The 21175-nt window shown below is 41.3% G+C and overlaps 1 protein-coding gene across 2 annotated transcripts in view; it reads right to left on the reverse strand.

Moving 5' to 3' along the window:
- neurl1aa (neuralized E3 ubiquitin protein ligase 1Aa) overlaps nucleotides 1-21175 on the reverse strand; it is a 65942-nt gene that overhangs the window by 31942 nt on the left and 12825 nt on the right. The window contains exon 1 of one of the 2 annotated variants that reach the window (XM_020083642.2): nucleotides 6595-6863. The exons of the other annotated variant lie outside the window; for it this stretch is intronic. Within the exon in view, the coding sequence (XP_019939201.1) occupies nucleotides 6595-6628 (34 nt within the window). The 5' untranslated portion in view covers nucleotides 6629-6863. Of the gene's footprint in view, nucleotides 1-6594; nucleotides 6864-21175 lie in introns of those variants that run through there. 2 annotated transcript variants of the gene reach the window in all.

Raw genomic sequence — 21175 nt, forward strand, 5'->3', positions numbered from 1 at the left:
CTGGCTACTGTTAACGTCCATCTGACTCTTATAAACGCTTCTTATAAACAACTTTATGCTCGTGTCATCTTGGGGCGAAAGCAGTTTTAACTGCCCCGCAGGAGCCATTTTGCCAAATGTCAAGGATATGTTATTATGAACAAACAGTGTGAAAAGCTTGTATTCCTTTGTCCCAGAGCATAGAAGTCTTTATCCAACTAATAACACACACACACACACACACACACACACAATCCCTCATCACAATACAGAGGCCTGTGTGTGTGGCTAATAACCGTCATACCCCACTGAACATCTCTGTGGAGCAGTAAGCCAATCTCTCACCATTTCATTTGGCTGACGACGGTGAGTGAGAGGTGAGCTGTGTGTGTGTGTGGGTTCTTGTGTGTGCTCTCTCTGTAGACTTGTGTTACTCCTCAGCCATCAGCTAAGTGGTTTACTGGGCAAACAGGATTTTACAGGGGGGGGGGCGAATATTCAAATATTTGCACAGTATTTGGTAGGCAAATTACTCCCTGGTTCCAGGAAACAACTGTAAAAGCTTGAAATATACCGTATAGAATTGTAACAAATATGGTGGATGATATGCATGGTTTCAAGCCTGTTTAAAAGCTTTGATGAGTTGTGCAGATAAAGCATATCAACATGTTTCTGTTTCCTTGCCGATCCAAACACAGGTAACCCCTCCCACGTCTCCTAGGTACGCTGAAACAAAACTTAACTGGTATTTGCAGGTATTGTTGACCCAGATCTCCACCATGTCTAACCATTATGTCTAATTTTAGCACCGTGGAAACATGATGGGTTTGTAGCATCTAGTCACAACAGCCTATCAGTGTTTATCATGCACAGGTAGCCCACGTATCAACCCACTCCCTCTTGTTGCTCTGTAGAGCCTGGTTTATCACTCAGCCTTAGCTGAGACCTGAGCAAAACTACAAGCACATGCACAAACACAGCTTGTGGACTTGTGATGGCCTCGCATAATAAATGTTCAAGTCACTGGCGTCATGTGAAAAAGCAAGCATGCAGGGTGTGACATAAAATAACAAATTCTTCCATGTTTGCATTTCAAGTGGAACCTATCACAGTGTGCAGACGAAGCCATTAGTGTGATTTATTGTTAATGTGCTGCTGTGCTTTAGATCCATCAACTAAACAATCTCTTGAGAAAACATATTTTACATTATTTTCATGTCAGGTGGACTGTTATGCTTCAACACTAATTTGTTCTCTTGGTAAATACAATCATTTCCATGTCTGGAAAGATTTAAAAAAAATAATGCAGCTAAAGGTTACCCTTACTCTGGATAACTTCTCCATTTGATTTTGCTCTCAGCGACTCCACCGACAGTGTCATTTACAATGCTGCCAACAAGCCTGGAGGGCAGTGGCAAACAATATCTTAATGATGTTTATATAGCAGTGTGTGGATGATGTATTCAATCCCACTGACTCATGACAAAAAAGCACATCAGTCTGATGAACAAACGGAGAAATGAATCACGCAATAATAATGGTGATTAATTACACGAATTATCATTCAGGCTTAGATGCTTAAAGCCACAGCTCAGCCGTGATGGCTTTATGTGCTATATGCACTATCAGAGTCTCACAGCTTATGCATGTGTAGTTCACAGGGTATTACATTTCCTCATCTACAAATGTACTTGCATGTGCATTTATACACGTGTGGCAGATGCTACACAGATAGGCCAGCGTGTGTGAAACCCAATAGTCAGTGTATGGCTCAGGGAGACTACTACTGCTGTGACAGTTATAGTTCCTGTATCTCTGCATGCCTGCTATTCTACCTGGGGACATGTACCAGGAAGTCATCACAGACTCATCACTCATTGTGATTGGTGGTAACCAAAGGGCCTGATGTGCTGCTGGTGCTCATGAGTAATCTATTGGTTCAGTGTTGACGGACATAGATGACTCGTACCCATGGTAATGATGCATAGTGGGGCTTTCCACTGTGACACCAGTCAGAGCAGGTCAGGTGAATCTGTAATTTTAAACGTTACTCTGGACTAAATAGGATATGCTTGGATTTGTTAGTTTTTTTTGTTCTCTGGTTCATTCATTTACAGACTGAATTGCCCTGTGTTCACTTTATTCAAGCAGCCTATGCATGTGTTTATGTTGCTCTAACAAATCAGTAGTAATGTTTTTCTCCAGCTGATTTCCTTTTCAGCCACACAGACTGCAGCAGGGGTTATTGTGACTATTAAAGTATACATTTCAAAACATGGAAGCAAAATTATTATTTAATAGTTATTTATGACAATAAATCTACTTCCTGCTCTCTGTAGCACTCTCCACCAACATCGCAGTGTATTCATAATAATGTATTCATGTTATAACAGTTGCTTGTCGGCTGCTAATAAAGTAAAACTTTTGAGGGCACTGAAATTACATGTGGCCCAGAACAATGGCTTAAATTGTGCATTCAACATAATGGTGCATGTACATACACGCTAATATATTTATTATGTCCCTTCTTAATAAAACACCAGTTTAATTACCAATAAATCCCAGTCTCTCCAATGGATGCCTTCAACAATCCATATTAGGAAACCAACAAGAACTAAAAATAAGATTGTAATGTCTTGACATTGCTTGCATTGAGCCCCCTTCAGCAGAAAAACAACATGCAGTCTTTCACAAATAAAAATAAGTGTTTTTCAACAGCACCTGAAGGCAGCACCAAAAATGAAACTTATGGAGTTTGCTTTGCAAACTTGTTGCTTTATGTCATCTTGGTTCCCCTGTAAAGCACGGGCGAACAAAGCAACCATAGAGGATCATGGGACAAGAAACTGTGGTTAAAAAACCACTCCCAAATTATCGGTGAACTTCAGGCAATTGTCATCACTTTTGGGGGGTATTAGAACAAATCTCTGCTGAGCAAAAGTGACGAGTGGCGGAGCTAGCACCACTAGCCCCCCATCCAATCGAAAACAATATGCTTGTATCTTTTTTTCCCCATGCTTACCCTACTGTAAAGACACTCCGCTATCAATAATTCACACTGTGATGACCTGGCAGTGAAAGGTGAGACAGCGGAGATGATCTGGTCTGGTTGACGTCATCAACTATGGCCCACTATTCCCTGGGTTGTTACCGCATTCTCTAAACCAGCATGATTACACAACTCTAATCAATAAGGGATAATATTGCACGGCCTCATACGATGCAGCACAATGTAATCCAATGACACTTCTGGCAGTGGAGAAGGGCAGGCTGCTGGAGAAGCATAATGATATGCAGTGTATATTGACTGAAAGCAGCCACGACGCTATTCATTACTAGCTGCAAGTTACTGTGTGGGTGCTGTCTGGAGGGTGACCTGTCATGAAGATGGGGATGGAAGGCCTTCTGCACGCACGCGCAGATTTGTACAACTGCCACTTACCTCAACTAGGACTTCAGACCTTAACTCCTCCCTATTTAGAACTGGAAGTTTAGCCAGTTTCAGCTCGTGTTTATACTGGAAAAGGTCAGTTTGAGGTTACAACAAACTAGTGCACGCACACAGACGCACTTTGCATGTTTGTTGAACAATTAGGGTCGTAAGGGTTGTATATGTGCACGTGACAGGATCTAAATCCTTGTGCTGAAAGGTAACAGAGTGTTATCCCACAACATGCTATCTTGAATCAGAGGAAGTAAGACATGGACAACACTGACACATGCTCTGAAAAACGCCACCTGACCCTGAGAAATATGTTTCTGTCACACCAGGCAACTGTTGAGGTCTGATTAAAGCTATCTCTTTCTAACTGCTGGTCTCATACACACAAAGAGAAAGAAAAAAGAGAATAAATAGGAAATATTTTAGGTTGTGGTTGGTGGCTTGCATGCTGTATTATTTATCTATTCTCCTTATTTGGCATTCAATAACCTGAGGCATATCCCATGACATTACTGAGATCAGATCTTTTCTGAGAAGTTAAGAAACTTCACTTTGTTAAATGGTATCTCTTCAGCTCGTTGCAACTTTGCATTTAGATTCTGAATCAAACGCTGTTCGCATGGAGCCAGACGCTCCGTCGAATAAGCCTGTACAGCCGCAGACGTTGGCCCACTTTCAGTCAATCGGGAGCTCAGAAGTGGAGCTCCCACACACTCGGCAGACTCAATTATGCAACCAACTCAGCAAACACTGCTGGGATGTGCTCTGGTCCTTCCCACCTGAGAACCTCCAGCAGAGGTGCAGCTTTAGAAAGCATAATCTGTTCCTCTGTAATTTACACCTTTCGTAATGGTGAGTAATCATGACAATATTCTGGGAAATAGCTTTTAATCTAGGAATATTTAGTTCTTTGAAAATTGCACATACCCCCAAAGCACAGATATAAAGTGGAAGGTAGGGAACTGCAATATGATAATATACATGTGGTGTCATCGTAGAAAAACATCTGTCATTAAAATTATTCTTTGTTTATTTTTCTTAAATCACTCGATGTGGAACAATTTTTCGTCATTTGGAGAAAACTTTACAAACAGATGCATTTCATGTGAACACAAAGAAACATAACAGAATTCAGAAAATAAGGACTCCGACCATTGGCCATAGTCAAAGGGTTCAAATTTAATTCTTAATATCTTGAATTTATAGTAGATAAAAAGAGGCATTAGCAAAAGCACTCAAATGCTTTCTGTCAATGGCCGACGGTCACCATAGCAACACTTTGTACCTGTGCAAGATAAGATTCAGCTGAAGGCTCTCTTCTCCACATTGGGACTGACAACAGACTCTCTCTCTCTCCACTTGTAAACACAACTTTTCTGAATGTACATTCTCAGTGTTATCACACATCTTTACTGGATATTTGTCTCTTCTTGGTTAAGTAAGTGGGTCAAACCACTGCTGTTTATGAATAACTGGGCATATGAATAACTGCCCGCTGCTATGAATGCTTCAAATCCAGTCATACCACTCAGCAGAAGGAAGTCAGCCAAGTTCTGTTGCTTTCATAAGCAAATCCCTCAGGAGTTTATTGTTAGTTACATTGGGAGCCATCAGGTAACACTGTGTACTGAATGCACACGTAACAAAAAGTAACCTTATGAGGGGTTTGACCATGGTCCCCAAGGAAAGGTGCCACAGTGTTAGTCTCCTCTTCCTGCTGTCTCAAACAGGGACAGGCTAACTAATTGGATTAATCTTGGGTCTTTAATTAGAACGATCAGGCGAGGCTGGGAGAGCAGTGACTTCACTTTTCCCTCATCAGTTCACTAGTATAAAAGCACTATAACGTGATGATGATCATTCTAGTCAGTTATAAGTGAGTTCAAAATCATTGCTATTTCTGTTCAGCTCCTGTGTTGCTGTAATATTATTCTGCTGTGGCTGTAGAGAGGGGGCAGGGAGGGTTACATATACATATATCATGATGGGTATTGGTGCTTGTCAACACAAGGAGCATCAAACAAAAGACCCTCAAGGCCAGAAGCTGCAGCCAACCCCCCCATGGACGTACACAATATAGCAACCCTGAACGTTTACATGGACACCAATATTCAGACTACTGACCCTATTCAAAATCAGACACTATTTCCATTATGCTGTTTACATTGGCTGCTGATAGAATATTCCATTCATATCCCTATTTACATGTGACAGAGTTCAACCTGATTATGAGTCATGCCAATACACCTGATGTTATTTCGTCGTTTGTAAAACGACAACCTGGAATAGTTTAATTTGCGAAACTACAGTGTGCCATTTTGGCTGTTTTCTTTTTAATTTCACAAAAGCAACAACTCCATCTTGTTTAAACCCAGGGCATTCGTCCTCTGAATGTGTTATTCAGGTTAATGTATTTAAAAATCCTGTATCTTATTCAGATGTATTGTCTCAATGGGGTTAACATCAGAATGCTGGTCTCCATGCTGAGTTAGTCAGTGTTGACTTCCACTGTTTATGAAGTGACAGTAAGCCCACACTAAGCTCATTAAGAGCTCTTCAATAGACAAACCTATACAGTGTCCTACACACTGTCACATTCACACAAAGTCCTGAGCACATGTTGTTAAAAGGTCAACACCAGCCTTCTGCAAGATGATATCAATCTGCTAAAAAAACACTCAGCTAGCTGTATTTGCTCATAGCCACAGATCATCATGTGAGATGGATGCTTCGCCTTCAGTGTCAGCATACAGGAACCAATGGAAATCAATGTATTGATTTTTTGCTGCAGCACACACTGTCTGTTTATTAATGAGGGGGGGGAGCAGAGGGAAACCCCACATGCTCCCATCATCCTTCACTGAATCTGCCCCCGGGTCCACACAAACACACAGTAAACAGTTTCTAACAGTGTACTGCCGGTCTTCCTTAGAGGAGCTGGTGACATCCTGTTTGTTCATCTTAAGTCAAGTGAGGCTGCTGCGTCTCCAGACCTGGAGTCTAATTGCCGGAGTGACGTCACTGGGAGCCGAGCACAGGCTATAGTAACAATATGGAGCCTGACACACAGTCAATGAATTAACATCTCAACACATGACAGAGCGCAGCGTCTCAGCCTCACCGACGCAGCGCGCACATCCACACATGCGGCGTGAAAACACATGCATTTTTACCGTAGAAGGCATTTCGTGTAATCTGGCCACCCATAGCTTTATCCCTTCAGTCCTGCTTCGAGCCTGCTGGGATCACTCAGACGCTCCGGACATGGCTGCACATCCGAACCCCCAGCAGCCCTGCGTCGCTCCTCTCCTCCGCCGACTAGATGCTGCACACACTGGGAGCAGGGACCCACACCCCCGCGCTGCTACACATCCGCGAAGGCGACACCCTCCCCTCTTCTCCACCGCCACCATTCACCAGGAGGCCCCCTCCCTCTCTCCCTCCCCCCCCCGTCCCACTCTCTCACTTACACATTTACATAAGAGGTGGAGACTGTGGCTGAGCGCTCTTTAACGCTGTCACTGCCGAGAGGCTGATGGAGGTGGGGGGGTGACAGGCCCGGATCTACACTGCTCACAATGGGGGGGATTTGGGGTGGGCATCTTTTCACACAGTGTTGGACAAGTTTTAAAGAATGTGTCACGATAGGAGATTCAACCAAGCCCTGGCATAATATTAATAATAATAATATTTTTTTTGCACATGCCGCTCTCTCACTAGCGCCCCCAAACGTTTTAATGCCTGCGCAGAAGCACACATGCAGGTGATGAGTAGTAAGGAAGCTGTGAACTGACAATACTGCAATTAAACACAACACTGACGATTATTTTTAATGATACATTAATAGCCCAATGGCATTGATATCGGATCATTCAAATTAAGATGCATTTTAATCAGATAATAGTTTTGCCTTATGTCCAACCGGCAATCCAGAAATCAGGAATTAATCAGGGGGAATTAAATAAATGTGATTGACAGATTTAAATTGCACAGTTGACCAATTGGGCGGGTGGAACAGATATTTGGGTGAGCATTGCCCACCCCTGCCCACTTCTAGATCCGGACCCGGAGGTGAGCGAAGAAAAACTGCATGTGAGCTTTTGCACGACAAAGAGGTATCCACCCAATCATTTGATCCTTTAAATAAGTTGGAGCCAATATTTTAAGGAGTGGATTCGATTATTCTGCATATCTTTCCACATAAACAAAAATAAAAGCGATAGGCCCACATTGTGAGTCTAAGTATGGACCCGGAGCCTCAGAGAGCAAGTGGTCACATTCTTTGCTCTCAGCACTCACTCCTCCACCTTCCATACTTCCTTATGTGCCTCGGGCTGCTGGCAGACAGACTGGGGTGAACCCTCAAGAGTAAGGCCTCTGACTTGAGCTGTCATCACGTATCCGTGGTGACCTCACGGCCCTCAATCTCAGACGCCACTGTGTTAACTCTGGGCCTGAAGCTGCAGGCTCTCAGATAATGTCGCTGTGAAGGACACGCTGGGGTAAACCAGATGTATGAAATAATAATCTTAACAAAAGCCAGGAGTGGTGGAAGAGGTATTAAGAGCTTTTACCGTCGTAGTTTGACATTGAGGGATATACGCTTATTTGATTGGAGTTTGATGAGAAAAACTTCTATGCTACTCCTGTGTTTAAAGCAACACTAGGTAGTTTCTATGCCTTAAAATATCAGCTTCAAAATTGTTTATCGGTACAAAAACTTACTAGGGAGACTGGAATGCCTGTCTTTGTCACAGCGCCCCCTGGAGGCCTGGAACAGCACGAGTCTGGTTTAACATAGAATATTACGCTGCATCACAAACCAACAACCAGAACTGGAAGTTAGCTATAGAATCATGGCAGTAACCACTGAAGAGGACATTGATAAAGGAAACAAAGAAGAGGAAAAGAGAGAGTGACAGAGTAAGAAACTTTTCACTCATTGCTGAGCTAAAAGAGGCCAGAGGATGCAGGTGGATGTCATCTGGGTGTTGTTATTGGACAAGTCAATCATAACTTTGCTTGTTTGCTATATCTTGTGCTGTTCTGCTTGCTTGAAGTTGGGCTGTGTAAGTGAAGTTGTTTACTTGCTAGTTTATCATCAGAAGCCAGGAAAACCCAGGTTTAGCAAGTTAGCCCAACAATTCAATGGGATTTGATGCACGTCATGTTCGAACATTGATAACTGCGTCTGCTGCATTAGCTTGTTCGCCTTTATGCTATTGTTATACTCCTGTGTTGAGTGCAGTACATGTGCAAACATTTCTGTCATGGTTCTTTGACTTCACAGGTTGCTGGTTGACAGGTCCCCTCTAAGTCAGCTTGTCAACAAATGCAAAAGGCTCAGACTGCAACTCGTATTTACGACAGTGAATCACACATCCCACCTACAGGGGGAGCCCGAGTATAGCCAAGAGCAAATCTTGAAATGTGTCACTTTACTATGCAGCTACAGACAACAGGGTGGTTTAGTGGCCTTGAGTAACGGTGGCTGATTCTGGAGTGTACGCAATTATACTTATTACGATAAGACTTCGTGCTAACCTTGCCACAACAGATCAGCCCAAAACTAGCTCATTTTTTTGTATTAAATGTCCGTAGTAGCTTCATGGATACAAGATATAAACTATGATATACTTACGTGAACAGGACGGAGCAGGCTCTATAATATTGTACATATTTGTTTATGTTTACACACTAAATCCTGCAGGTAATAATATTTACATGTCCCTGTTTCCACATAAGTTTTAATGATGCCGACAGTGTAACCATAACAAATACTCAATACTTGGGCCTGTCTGGGATGTTGATCAAAATTAAATCAGGACCACAAGGTTTAGTTTGCTAAATCATACACTGTAGACTTCTACACACACATGGTGCGCACATTTGAGGTGAGGACAGTTGGTGGAAAGTGCTCATAGCACAATGAGAGGCTATAACCACATTTGGTTTCATGTATCACCTCTGCAGAGAATTGAAGAAACCTGGATTCAGGATTATAGTTGATTTAAGACACTACAAGACTACCTTTAATACATATCAAACAACTGAGGTTAGCTTCCTTATTGCATTCATCAATTCTGTTACTTCAGTACAGGTCAACATAAAACGATTTTTATCAGAAAGTGATTCTATTACATTTTGGTAAACTAGATTGGGGCTGGTCAGTAAGAGCAGATAATTACCTCAAGTCAAGAGATACATTTTTTCTAGAGTTTTTTTAGATTCTGAAAAAAACATCAATCTAAGAAACACCAACAATCAGTTGGTTGGGAATGACACCATTATATTAAAGTTGTTTTATCACGCTGTAAGAAGAGCTGTGACTGGACACAGGCCAGACGAGTTACAGGAAGAAACATCAGGCCGGGTATTAATGTGGCCATGTCAAGTAACCTTGGAGATACAAGCTACAGGAAGGGCCTGAAGTGCAGTGCACTTCCTCTCCTGGCTTGGTGTGGCTGCTATACATGTGTGCATGGTTAAAACATCCTTCCTTTACACAGTACCTTTTTCTTCCTGTTATAATAATGCAGCCACCACTCTGTCGGCCTTAACCTTTAAACAAGAATGTACTTAAAATTGCATTACATAATATAACTTATTCAGGTTGGCTGTAGTTCAGCTAGTATCAGAGGGGAATATGCATACGACTTCTCTGTTTATGCACTGCCTTTCTGACAAGTTACAAGTTTTATGTTAATTCCGTCCATATTTCTTTGACTTAAGGGGACATCCCTGGCTAATACCTCCAGCATTGTCAACAGATGTTTCTTCTGCTTAGCTTTGCTGAACCGTGGATGCTTCAGAGTTCTGACAGTCCCTTCAGAGTTATCTGGTGTTTGCACAAGAATAGAGTCTGCAGATATCTGGATGAATACAGTACATTAATATGGAAATCTGACACCACATGTGCTTTTAACACATGCAGCGTTTTTTCAAGACTGTCATCCTTGGAGGAATGATGTCATCAGTCTTACTCCGACCTAGATTTTCCTGACTACTGTCCTCCCATGTCTTTGTAAATAAAAACTGTTCTGTGAGTGGCCAAGGGAGAAGTAATATTATGTTGAGGCAATATGTGTGCTCACATGAGAAAGCTAACATTTCCCTTGCATCATTTGCATGATTTTTCATTTGCATAATTTTCCCTTAAATCCACTGCAGATAACAATGTAAATAAGAGAGCAATCAGATACAAGATATATACTACAAGAATATTGTATAGGGAAGCATATACAAGTCTTAAAGGGCAACTCAAAGCATGCAAGTTTGACCTGAAATAATGAATCAATTAACTGATCAGCCAATTGGTAGAAATTTAATCTGCACATACAATTTTTTGGAATTAGAATTTTTATATTTCCAGCAAATAGCGCCTCTAAAGAACATATTTTCCCCTTATTCTTTTCCAAAATGTCTGCTAAATTAGTTTGTTGCAGTAAACACTTTCAACACAGATTCAACACACTTCTACTTTCAGAAAAGTCTGTAAACAACATGCATAAACATAATCAACTCCTCTGTGGATTTCAAAGAGCATACAGGGAAATTAGCAAGGTTAGCCTTGCACTCCAATAATACCATATAAGTCTCCGCTTACTGCCTCATGTTAGTATTCATTCATGAAAATGTTAACAAAGAGTAGAACTTCAGCCACAGTACAAGTGCATGTGTTGTGGATGACCATGGCTTAATGTGAGTGGGAAAAACTGTTGCATGGTTTTTCAACAAAAAAAGACATCAAATTTACTTAGAACAAAAAAAACAACAATCAAACAACTCATACACAAGAACTCAACTCCCCCATTCTCTGTGAGGGCCTGACAAAAAAAAAAACATGGCCTTTTATACAATGTCACTTCCTGTCTGCAGCCAATCAGCACAGCTCTATGAAACGATCACCACTTTGAAGCAGGTGGCAACAATCAGTCAGTGATCGTTGCTGTTGGCACTCAACTGCACCTACACACAAACACTGGTCAGGTTTAAAGGGTCAACCAGGGTCAAGAAGTCGAGATTCTCCCACAGATCACCTGTTTTGGGAAAAACTGAACACAAGTGAGAAATATCATAGCATATATATCAACACAATTAAACTACACACTTAAAATGGAGGACATTCACTCCATAGCATTTCTCACCCTCTCTCCCTTCAGCTCCCACTCAGGAAACCTTGACAGATAGTCGGCAATGAGGGTTTTACTACCTGGACAATGCTCAATGGTGAACTGGTGGCTGGGCGAGACACTGCCGAAAGATCCTGGCATTTTGATGCTGCATTGAATGCATCCACTTCAAGGCTCGGGGTCAGTCTGCAGCTGGAATTCCCTAACCAGCAGGAAATAGCTTAGAGAATCAACTGCCCACTTAATGGTAAGGCTCTTTCTGGATGGCAGAATAATTCTTCATATGGTCAAAAGGTGTCAGGATGGGCCTCTCCTAGTCTTGTTATCACATCCAGGCCAACAGCATCTTACATGATCAAGTCCAGCCAGTCGTCTGCACGTGCGCTTTGGTGAGGTGCATGCCAAATGCATTATTTTACAACACAGTTGGTGCTCTATAAATTAATGAAATACAGTATATGGTCCTTTAGTGAAAATCTTATTGCTGATTTATTTCTCACGACTCCTGCAAAGCGTCTGGACCACTCGTAAGGTTGGTTCATATCTGCGATTAAACACTTAAAATCGGAGATAATTGTTGAATGGAACAAGCTTTCTTTAATCACTTGGACTCACAACTTGAGAACCAATCTGTTCTCGCATGAGGCCCATTGTTTGTCAAATAAGCTCTAATGTTACTTTAACTGCTGTCAGCATGAGACCTCAACAGTGCCAGTATTAATTTGTTTAATGATTTGTATTAAGCAGCCCTAATATTAAACTGGTGACCCCTGATGTAATGCTACACATAGTCCAGGGTTAAGTGTCAAGTAACTGTTACTCCAGGAGCCTTTGCTCCCTCTCAACAGCCAACAATGGCCTATAGCCCTAAACCTTTTGACCACAATCAATCCCACACATTGACCAGGAAATTCTGCCTGACCCTAACCAACCCCTATTGTAGAGATGGCAGATAAGAATGAACTTTTATAATTTATTTTTTATGATGAGGGTTTTGGGAAGCACTGACCAGCCATATTAGAAAATGTTCATATTCATCTGTATAAAAGGCTACAAGTATTAGTACATTGATTTCCGATATATTTCATTGTATTGTGTTCTGGATGATTAAATACTCATTTCAATCTCATTCAAAAATGGTTGGTGCATAAATCCATCCTGTCTGTCCACGAGTATCTTTTGTGTTCTGTGAGAACCCATTTTATTTGACAATGCCACTGCTGCACCTCAACAGTGTTGTATTGTCTGTTGTCTGACACAGATAGAGGAAAATATGTGTCACTAAATCATGAATTTAGCTACGTTCAAACCAACAAGTCCACCAACGTACATGACGTCACCTCTCTCTACTCTCAGGGCACAACCCATAGATGCGAACCAGCAGGCGTAGTCATAGTAGCGATAATTAACACTCAGCTGGTTGGTTAGGTTTAGTAAAATACTGGGTTAAAATAAAGACTTCCTTAGTGTTAGAGACCTTTGTTGTCATGGTTGCAATAGTTAGCACACATTTGTGGACAGCTCATTGTTCCACAACACAGACCAACCTATGAGCCTTTTTTTATAGGACAGTCTCATTAAAACAGAATATAAGTGGTCACAGAAGGCACAAGGGTACAGAGAGGAGGTGCCCTCCCTTCCCTCACATGCCCTTCTCTCTGACTCTCTAAGTACTAACAGGAGAAACTCTTATGTTAAAGTTTACTATCCATTTAGCATCAAATGTAAGTGTACATATATGCACATGTGCTCTGTATCTATGTGCTAGTTTATCTATGGTGAATGGACTGTAACTCTACAGATCGCTTTTCTTGTCTTATCGACCACTCAAATCACTTAACAGTACAATGCACATCCACCCATTCACACACATTCACAAAGTGCTACTGTTTGCAGCACCTTTTCTATCACACCACTCACTCACTGCACACAGTGTACTCACGTACAATGAAATTGTGGGATGGTTCTCTCTGCAGTCAAGATATGTAAAAGTGTAAAAGTATTGATAAAATATAATGTAAATAGAAACTGTTGAATCCAGCACAAAACAACAGTATTGCTGCAAGAAACGTTGACAAAACATAAATTAACATAGCATTAACATAAATAACTATATACAGAGAATAGAATTTCCAAAAAGTGCAAAATGGTGCAAAAATGTTGTCTGTAGTTGCAGTCCCTGAAGATAGAGTATGTATAATAGTAAATAAGTTATGTTAAGTGGAGTTTGCTTACTTCTGCTCAGCTGTAGTGACCTTGTTTTAGCTGTATATCTTTATCGTCCTCGATCCTTCTGTCTGGTATTTGCACTGTGTGTAAGAAAAGCTTCTCAACACTGGATTACTCAAACATACTCAGCCAATAAAGGTGAATTTCATTCAGGCATTCGCTTATTTCATTATCAAGGTAAATGAAGAAAATGAAAAATAAACGAGGCTAAGACAAGAAAAATGAAGTGTTTAATGGCAGCGTGCAGCCTTCAGCCATCATGTGGCTTGATAGTCTGACATGGTGGCTGATGATTAACTAAACCTCATCACCACATGTCCCAGCATGCCTCACTCTTTGACAGCAGCTGGGGACCAGACCTAGACCAAAATTGCCATGACAACCACTGCTTGAAAGGAATTGCGTACGTCTTACAGAGACGCTATAAGCACACACAGTCCATTAGTCCAATGAAACAAAGTGTTCCTGAACAAATCAAGAAAGTAAGACGATAATATTAGATATAGAGGATAAATAAGAGTAAAGAGGAGTAATTGTGCAGCAACATGAGAGCTGTGCAGAGCTGGGTCTGCTGTATCTTTCTAAGTGATTTGTATATAGTGAAAGGGAATCTGGCAGCAGATGCTTAGTGGCAGAGTGGGTCTCCTACAGTTGGTATTGTTTGAGAGTGCTGCACTGCACGTGTGTGCAAACAAACCCTCCTATTCAGCATACCCTCAGGACTCCCATCACAGGGCTGTTTTCAACATGAGCGACAGTGGAGCCTTGGACAGATCCAGAAACACGACGAGGTGGAGAGAAAAGGGAGGAGAGGTGGTAAACCTGCGAGAACACTCACATTTTTGCAAAAGTCACTTTGGATCATTATGCGATATGAAGAAGACAAGATGAGGAAAAACTGAAACAAAGCAGAGAAAGGTGAGAGATAGCAGGTAGGGGGCATTTGCACAGTCACTGCAGCAAGCATTGGAATAATGATGGTTTCCTCCTTTCATAAATCCAGCCTTATTGCAAATCCCTTTCTTTCTATTCTGAGACATGCCCTCAGCAGGTATTTCAGATAACTACACTCTTAGTTATTAGCAGAGGTGAAAGTTAGTTCGAGGGCAAAGGATGTCTGGTGTAATGTAGTACTTTTCATCAGAGTTGTAGCAGAAGAAGTGGGGAGGTGATAATTAGATCTGTCACTCTGCTTTAATATCTCTCAGAGCTGCCTGGCCCTGGGCTGGATTGTTGCAAAGACATGCCTCATTGTCTCTGCTGCTGAACTGAAACCATTTCCATGTCTAATATTCAGTGGCAAAATATGCTGGTGAGGAGTGATGGGCTTCAGTGGGGTATCACTGTGGATATGAAAGGATCTGAGCTGGTAGTTTAATAAGGCCACATGCTGTCTGGTGTATACATTTTCAAATATTATCACTATAACAATAGCCTAAAGCCATGCCGAAGGGCCTGTGAGGCTGCACAGTGGCATTTAGAGCTAAATGCTGCCACTGAGAGTGCTAAATTGTTTACGTGTAGCAGGTGTAATGTTTACAATGCAAACCATCTCAATTAAGTATTTGCAATTCAGACCTTTCAGAAAGTGGTCAGCAAACGACTTAGTGAAATGACCGTCTTCTGTCGGTGTCTGGGCTCAGTTTTGGAAATAAGGTGAAGAGCCCTTGTTAAGTTAGTTTAAATGGGAATAAGGACGAGGAAAAACTTTCAGAACAAACCCCCTTCAACTATGCAACAAATAGTGAGCTTTAGTGCTGGTAGGTGGCATATTGTTACTGTTGTCTATAGGGTATGGCTGGGGTTTCCACCATGTTTCCAGACTTTGTGCTGAGTAATTGGCTGCTGGCTGTGGCTTCATATTTATCACCCAGACAGGAGCATGGTTCTGATTAGAGATGTACGGATCGGCTCTGACTACATCCGAATCTGCATGTATTCTCTCCAATTTAAAGACCCCCAACTGCATGAACATTCCACTCCACCTCTATGTGGTAACATATAACAAGAAGGCTGGTTTTAATTAAATTCACAGTCATTCAATTCGTGGCCATGACTTATTTAGTTGTGGGAACGAGATAAATAACACTGGACTCATAACTCATGGCGAATTATGAATCTGTGCTTTTCTAACAAGACCTGGCAAAATGAACTGAAGAAGCCTCTTGGATGAGAGATGAAATGTGTTTACTTAATCACATGATTTAGCCATAATGAGCTTTAGTTTGACACACACTGATGCTGATTGAGGCAACGCTGTCATGGAAACTTTTGCAATTAATACTCAATGAGATCATATGGCTGTGACGCACTTTCATCCTAAGCATCTGACTAAAAAACTAAAAAGAAGAAAATGATACGGATCACTTAAATCAGCTGAATTCACATGTGTCTGAAGAACATTACATGGCAGCAATTATTGGAATATTTCAGTCTTCAACCAACGTTGTGCACCACCCGACCATTACTGAACTGACGGACCACCATTGTCATTTCTAGAGCCACGCTGTGACAGAAACATATGTCCAAAGTAAATTAGTCTGCATACATATTTGTCCATATTCATATGAAGTCACAGTGATCTTTACCTTTGACCACTGAAATCTAATCATTTAATCAGTGAGTATTCACATGTAATGCATTGACAAGGCAGAGTGACATCAACCTCTGACCTCCAAATTCTAATCTGGTCATCCTTGAGTCCAAGTGAGCGTTTGTGCCAGATGTAATAAAATTTGCAAGGACAAGAGGTGACCTCGACCACCCAAATCGAGTCACTTAATTTGTGAGTCTAAAGCTGCTGTCAGAATTGCAATGAACTCACGGAGATCCTCCGCAGAAGCGGTGTATGTGTGAATGCAAATGTCCGAGTGAGAGCCTCCAGATTTTCTCTGCCAGTAGAAAGTCTGCAGAAAGTCTGCAGAAGCAATGTGAGAACATAGCATGGGATTCAGTGCGGGCATGTGGGGGGGGGGTTGATGAAACTTCTAACATGCAGCAGATATGAAAAAACAAAAAGAAACAATTATCTCCTGGTGAAGAAATAGAGCCACACACGCAGAAAACATTGACGAAGATGTTTGTGGTGGTAAGGGCCGACGCCGTAAACAAAATCACATGAACTCTGCAGTGGAAATAGTACATTTGGTCCTGCCTCTGCCTGCTGCACCACCCCTCACCTGAATCCTACAGGGAATTTGTTGTTGTTGTAAACGTGTCTTGGCAGAGAATCTCATGCTGCGTTGTGCCGGGGATCATCCGTGGGAGAAAACGGCTTTAGTGAACGTATGTAACAAATTTGAACAAATTCCCTCAATGTTGTTGTGATACCATATTCACAAGCTAAACAATGTGCTTTGTGAGGCCACACTGACCTTGACCTTTAACCAACAAATTCAAATCGGTTAATTCTTGAGTGCAACTGAGCGTTTATAACACATTTTAATAAATTCCCTTTAGAGGTTCTTTATTGCGTTCACAGGAATTGGACAGATGAACAATCGAAAAACACAATGCCTTCGGCTGCCTATTGCCTGCGTGGAGGAGTAAAAAAAGATTTTACAAGGAAACTTTCCTGTAGCTCTCCTGTCTCTTACGTGCAGGAGTACATGTGGTTGTAATTCATCCCATAACAAATCACTGAGACTTTTAAATTGCCATTCCGATCATGATGGGGTGTTTATTGTTCATTACATTAGATTAACATGGGACAGCTGCTGCATTGGGAAACGCGAATGTGCTTGCATGGATGTTTGGTGTCATCAATCATGTGGTCGTGCCGGTTTAGAGGTTCAGGGGTTTCCAAACCATGCCGTCAGTCAATCAGCGTACTGCATCAGTGACTCATGTCACATTTGGCAAATGGATAGACACCAAGATAGATTACCAGGGCTTTCTTTTAACCATTTTTGTGGCCCTCACTTTATTTTTCCTCTTTTTTAATCACAGTTACAACCTGTGCTCTTTTATGCTTTATTTAGATCCTTGAGGAGCTGGTTTGACAAATTAGATCAGAAATAGATTTCTTGAAAGTGCTAGGATTGTCCCATTGAGCTTTCCTAGTTCAGAATGGAAGTGACCTCAGTTACAGCTTTTTATGTACTCACTAAAATGATTTTTTAATTAGACACAGGAGAGGCCATCAAAGATATTACCCCGGGCTAATCTGCTTCTCTCCTCATTTGGGACCATAACAGAATGATAAGCAGATTGAGGTGCTGTTTTTAAGGCATATTTTTCTTTTGTTCACACAGCTCAGACCTGAGTGTCAGTTTCTCTCTAGCCAGACACAGGAAAACACATATCTCATGCTTTGCTCTGAGTTTGAGAAAAGCACGAAAAAGTGAGAGGAAAGGAGTCACAGGATTCAGCTGAGATCTGATTGCTCCAGGGTATAAGAATCAGGACGTCATGAGGAGCAGGGTGCTGGATACAGTATGCAGTGCCTGATGCAAACACAGTGTTTCCAGGGATTTTCTGTGCTGTACAGGGTTGCAGGGCATCTATGAAAAGAACTGCATTTATTACCAGTTAGATATCCTGCAAATAATAGAATAGTGTAATGCAGTATGGGTTTATAACGAGTCACCGCTTTTAAATCCTACATACTCTACATGCACATCCACACTTTGAGTGACGTTAATCATATTTTTTCACTATTTTTGGCAAGAAAGTATGAAAAATGTGAATTAAATGTTGTTTATTTTAATTGCATTGTGTTTGAAAACCCATACTCTGAGACTGAACAGGACTGCGAGTTACATGATAAAACCTAGTTTGTTCACAATGTTGTCCATCACTGTTGGAAACCAGATATGTTCATAGTTTCAAAAGGTCACACACAAAAGGACAGTGAAAAGCCGGCTGCCACAGGTGGGGAAGACACAAGAATTGTTTCAATATGGCCAGAATGGCAGACATTTTCAAACAGTCACAATGAAAGAAGAGAGTGAGAAAGAGAACCATTTAACCTGACTCCTTTCTCACCTCTGCACAGCTGGCATGTCACACTGTGAAGTGAACGTTGGCTTGTCTGTTCACAATAGTTAAAGAAATTGTCAAACACCAGACTTCTATTCTATTATGCAGCTTTAAAATGCTTCCTGCTCTTCACTATCTCTGTGTGGTTCTTACAGACGGCCATAAAAATCATGGGAGTCTGTCAACATCCCAATCTACAGGCTATTATTCACCAAACCATAACAAAACAACTCCTTCTTTCCGACGATGTTGTGATTTTATTCTTCAGGGACTCTGATGACCAAGGTACCTTTCCCACTGGAACAATAAAGTACATCCATCTATTCCGCCCCCTTCCCAGTTTGTTGCAGATCACAATACAGTCACCAAACACTAAACTCAGAAACACATCTTTTGAGCTTGTTATCTAGAAAAGTTTTTGTCAAAAATGTTGCACTGAAAATTATGTATTAGTAGTAGTGAGCTACAGTATATTCTCATCCAATAATGTGAGACTGTAGTGTTGTTTAAGACTGATCCACAGTGATTCTCTAACCTGTCAAACTAACTCCATCTGGTTTTATTGTTTTTCACTCAGCTCCTGAACTTTCAGTTTACAGCTCTCTGCTGATTGATACGATGATGCCTTCCATTACCAAACATTAACATCATGATGGCATTAACAAATCATTTAGACAAGCTGTGGCTGGTTTTCTTTATATATAATGTTCATGTCCTAGTGACTCGTATGCAGCATCACCTCTGACGCACTTGTGGAAAAGGGGGGGCCATGATATTGAACGATGAATATTTTTCCAACTCATTTCCAAGTAAATACAGTGATTAACATTCTAATAGCTGAGCTATTTACACTTTGGTTATTCTTTAAAAAAGACCCTCATGTCTTCCACTTCTCTTTTGAAATAGATGACGTATCTGAGCAATGACTCAAAATTAATGAAGGACTCCTTACCCTTGATATTTGAATATAATACCCACTTATGCTGATGATGTGTTTAATTTTATGCCATTGGAAGACTTTAAATAATAAGGACTTTACTGCATCTGATTCACCATTACTCATCACCAACGCCACTACTTCCTGGCTTACATGTCTGAACACGACTTTTAGAAGAAGTAAACAGGCCAAAGTCAGGGGCTCTCCAAAGCCCATCCATCCATTATCACTACCACTTATCCTTTGAGGGTTGTGGAGGTTAGAATCCCAGCAGACATTGGGCAAGCAGATGGGTACACCCTGGACTGGTCACCAGTATATCACAGGCCAACATTAGCTGCTTCAGACATGCACTGAACCCCAGATAATGTCCTGAAATCATCCAGCAGGACAATCACCTGTGTTTTCCCTGCCAGCCCCCTAGTAAGAAGAATACAGCAGGATATTGTCTGGATTAATCACAACAAGTGAGTGGGCATGTTAGTTATGTTTCTAAAAAGCAACGGACGCAAAACCGAAAAATAAACTAAGCAAATACAAATATCTCAGGATGAAAAGAGGAGCCATACATGGAGAAGACAATAACAAAGACGTCAAATTGGAAAACAAATTTTGTTGATAAAGGCTAACACTGAGGCAAATTTAATTGTCCTGACAATTTCTGGATGTCATGTTTGGAAACAGCGACACACAATCAACCACGCTCAAATTCACACTTATGGATAATTAAGAGTCTCCAATTAGCCCACCCCCAACCTGCATGGACCGTGGGAGGAAGCCAGAGTCCTCGGAGAAAAATAACACAGAAACAAAGAGAATACAGAAGCTCCACACAAGGTTCGGACTCTATTAAACTTCTTGCTGTTAGGCAACAGTGCCAAACACTGCACCACCATGCCTTCTTCTCATCAAAGTTATTAGGAATCATTTTCTGGGCTCCATGTATGTACAAACTTGTGGCAAGCTGTTGATATATTGTAACATGGTGGACCATCTTGGTGGTTTGGACAGTAGCTGTAGGTGATTTGAATAATGAGGAAAATGAAGGTAAATGTATTAATATAGCATGTTCTAGTCATGATGATCACTCAAAGTTCTTTACAGTACAATCTATTGCCATTCACACACACACATTCACACCATAGCGCATCTATAGGCATCTATGGTTTGTCTATGAGGGGCAATTCGGGTTTCAGTATCTTGGCCAAGAGCACTTTGGCATGCAGATGGGGAAGACTGGGATCCAACCATCAACCTTTGAGTTAGAGGATGACCCCTCTATCCCCTCAGCCACAGCCACCCAAGTGGCATTTTGGTTTTATAAATAATGCTGAAACCTTAAAATCAAATGCAAGGACAAGTGACTACAACTGGCTTTTAAAATGGCTCTTAAATCTTTATCAAAGTGGAGGGTTGAGCTGAAAAACCATGCTATAACATTTGGCATGCAGCTTTAGACCAAAGTAGTCCAAGATT

This window comes from Paralichthys olivaceus, chromosome 8 (genome assembly GCF_024713975.1).
Source record: "Paralichthys olivaceus isolate ysfri-2021 chromosome 8, ASM2471397v2, whole genome shotgun sequence".
Taxonomy (NCBI): domain Eukaryota; kingdom Metazoa; phylum Chordata; class Actinopteri; order Pleuronectiformes; family Paralichthyidae; genus Paralichthys; species Paralichthys olivaceus.